The following is a 2,309-nucleotide window of genomic DNA, read 5'->3' as shown; positions in this document are numbered from 1 at the left end:
GGCGTCTGCCCCCGAGAGGAGAGCTGTCGAGTCTCTGAGCTCACTTCCTCTTCCTCCCACCTATGTTTTAACCTATCAGGGCAAGCAGCTTCTTTATTTAATTAACCAATGGCCTTCCTCTATCACCTCGGTGACAAAGCAGACACCTATGCTAAGTTTTTTAGATTATTAGCAAGAATTTTTATGAGAATGGTTTCCCTCTTTTAACATTCCTTCCTTTGGGGCAGAGACATACATTCGTAACTACAGCATTAGTTAGAATCTATGATTAAGATGAGGCTTTTTAGTATTTGCTTTTCCCTTGTTTTCTTTAGTGACAAAGCTTTAATACTTATCTTGTCTTAAGTCTCAATTTCTTTCTTTCTTTTTTTTTCCCCCAGAGGAAGCAACACACCAAAATCATGATGCACCAGGTTTGTAAATATTTCTCAACCCTAAAGCCACTTACTTATTTTTTAAATGTATTCATAGTTTAAGTACAAAATGTGGAGAATTATGTTCTAAGATATTATTTTCATGCAACATCCAACAACCATCTTGAAAGAATTCACATGAGAAAATTTTCACCTATTTCAGTGAATCTGCCATTGCCTAAATAATACTTTATTTTATTTTTACAAATGACAATTATAAGCTATTTAAAGCATTGATACCGTTTTGTGCTCCCTCCTTTTTGCTAACATATGAATGACCTTCAGTCAGAGTTTGTTTCCACAGAGCTGTCCTCTCTTGGAGGTGACTTGCGTGGCATTTTGTCCTGGTGGGGAAGTCCAAGCGCTGGCCTCTGGCTGGAGTCCATACGTAGGTTAGGCAGGAGTAGAGCAGGCCGGTGCTGTTCCCACTGCTGTCGTCTCCAGGCACCTCCAGACCTGTTTTGTTGAATTCCATGAAATGGATTGTTTCCCTCCTTGACACGCAATAGAAGAAAGCTTGGGGAGGGCAGATCAACTGCTCAGAATTCTGTGAGGAGGAAGTCGAGCTTGTGACGTGTTTGTCTTTAACTAGAACATCTTCAGAATGCTGTGTAGAGACAGAAGTCAGCCGAGAGGGACAGAAGGAAGGCTGAGAAAATGGGCGGGACCTATTGCCCTGCAGGCATCTGCAGCACTGAAGTTCAGACCTGTGAGCCTTGAGGTTGTGGGAGCCCTACTTTAAGGGGTTGCAGCTTCTTGAGAGTTGGCAAAGTGCACAGAGAAGTTAAGAATTACAGTATGTGTGTAGGTTTGATATGCTACTTTGTTATGTATGTGTTTAAGATTCGGGAAAGAACCAACTTCACTATCTATAACAGCCATTTCTAATGGGATATAAATAATGAGCTTAGGTTGTCTTTAAAATTCTTTTAAAAATTAAAAAAACTTGGCCGTTGAGGTAGCATTTTAGAAGGTCAGTTGGGAAGGAATGGCTTGCTGCTGTGTGTGGGGGAGGGCCATAGGGACAAGGTCCTTGCATCAAAGCACAGAAACTCCAGGCTCTGTGTCAACAGATGGCTGCAGGGATGGGCCCTGGGCCCTGGTTACCATGGTAAATGAAAGGTCCTGTCAGCCGGTTTCCACTAAGAGGATAGCAGCAGGGGTGTTTGTCTCCAGGTTACCATCTGAGAACCAATCCCTATGCCTGGTGAGAACTGAGATCCAGGGCAATTAGTAGGCATAGAGCTCACACAGACAGGAAGACAAACAGGAGAATCGCTGACAACAGTGAATCTTGCTGACAACTGGTTGGGGGAGGAGCTTGTACATCCCTCTGTGAAGGAAGGAGTGTAAGAAATTACCATCTCCTATGTCTACCCAGAATGTTTTACATCATTTAGCCAAGCTCCTCCCCTCCCTGCTCTGTAATACACATGGTTAGAGAGTGCGCCAGGAAGTTAAAACATTTATAAATGAACTAAGGCTGGACATAGTCCATTGTTTTTATTGCTACTCAGCGCCACGTGATCTTTCTTTCCCCTTTCACTTCATAGTACACGAGCATTCAGAAAATGAAGGGATAGAGATTTCAGGTGAGTTTTTCAATGTTGACTGTATTTTACCTGCATAGCTGTGCAGTAAAGAAGAGATATAGGAAATGCAGTAGTTTTTCAAGCCACTAAGAAATAATTAAGAATTGTCAAACATGGTGTCTACAGTAAGACTGGTGCTAGATAGCCCACAGATATCAAAATCGAAAGATACTCCAGGCCCTTGCATAAAACAGCACAGCATTTTCAATCCCTAACCTGTGTTGCTTTCCCAAGCCTTTGAACCATCTCTGCATCACCTACCTGGAATGCCATTTGCATGCTCTGTCAATCACCTACCTGGAAT

General features: G+C 42.5%; 1 protein-coding gene across 4 annotated transcripts in view; it reads left to right on the top strand.

Moving 5' to 3' along the window:
• The window catches only part of Asph (aspartate beta-hydroxylase), a 170,717-nt gene that overhangs the window by 68,378 nt on the left and 100,030 nt on the right, over positions 1 to 2,309 (top strand). For all 4 annotated transcript variants that reach the window (XM_026786672.1, XM_026786671.1, XM_026786673.1 and 1 more), the window contains 2 exons: positions 381 to 413; positions 1,967 to 2,005. In XM_026786672.1, coding sequence (XP_026642473.1) covers positions 381 to 413; positions 1,967 to 2,005 — 72 coding nt within the window. The remainder of the gene's footprint in view (positions 1 to 380; positions 414 to 1,966; positions 2,006 to 2,309) is intronic.

Source organism: Microtus ochrogaster, linkage group LG5 (assembly GCF_000317375.1).
Source record: "Microtus ochrogaster isolate Prairie Vole_2 linkage group LG5, MicOch1.0, whole genome shotgun sequence".
Lineage (NCBI taxonomy): Eukaryota > Metazoa > Chordata > Mammalia > Rodentia > Cricetidae > Microtus > Microtus ochrogaster.
Note: the sequence above shows the minus strand (reverse complement) of the source record. Positions and strands in the feature narration are given on the sequence as shown.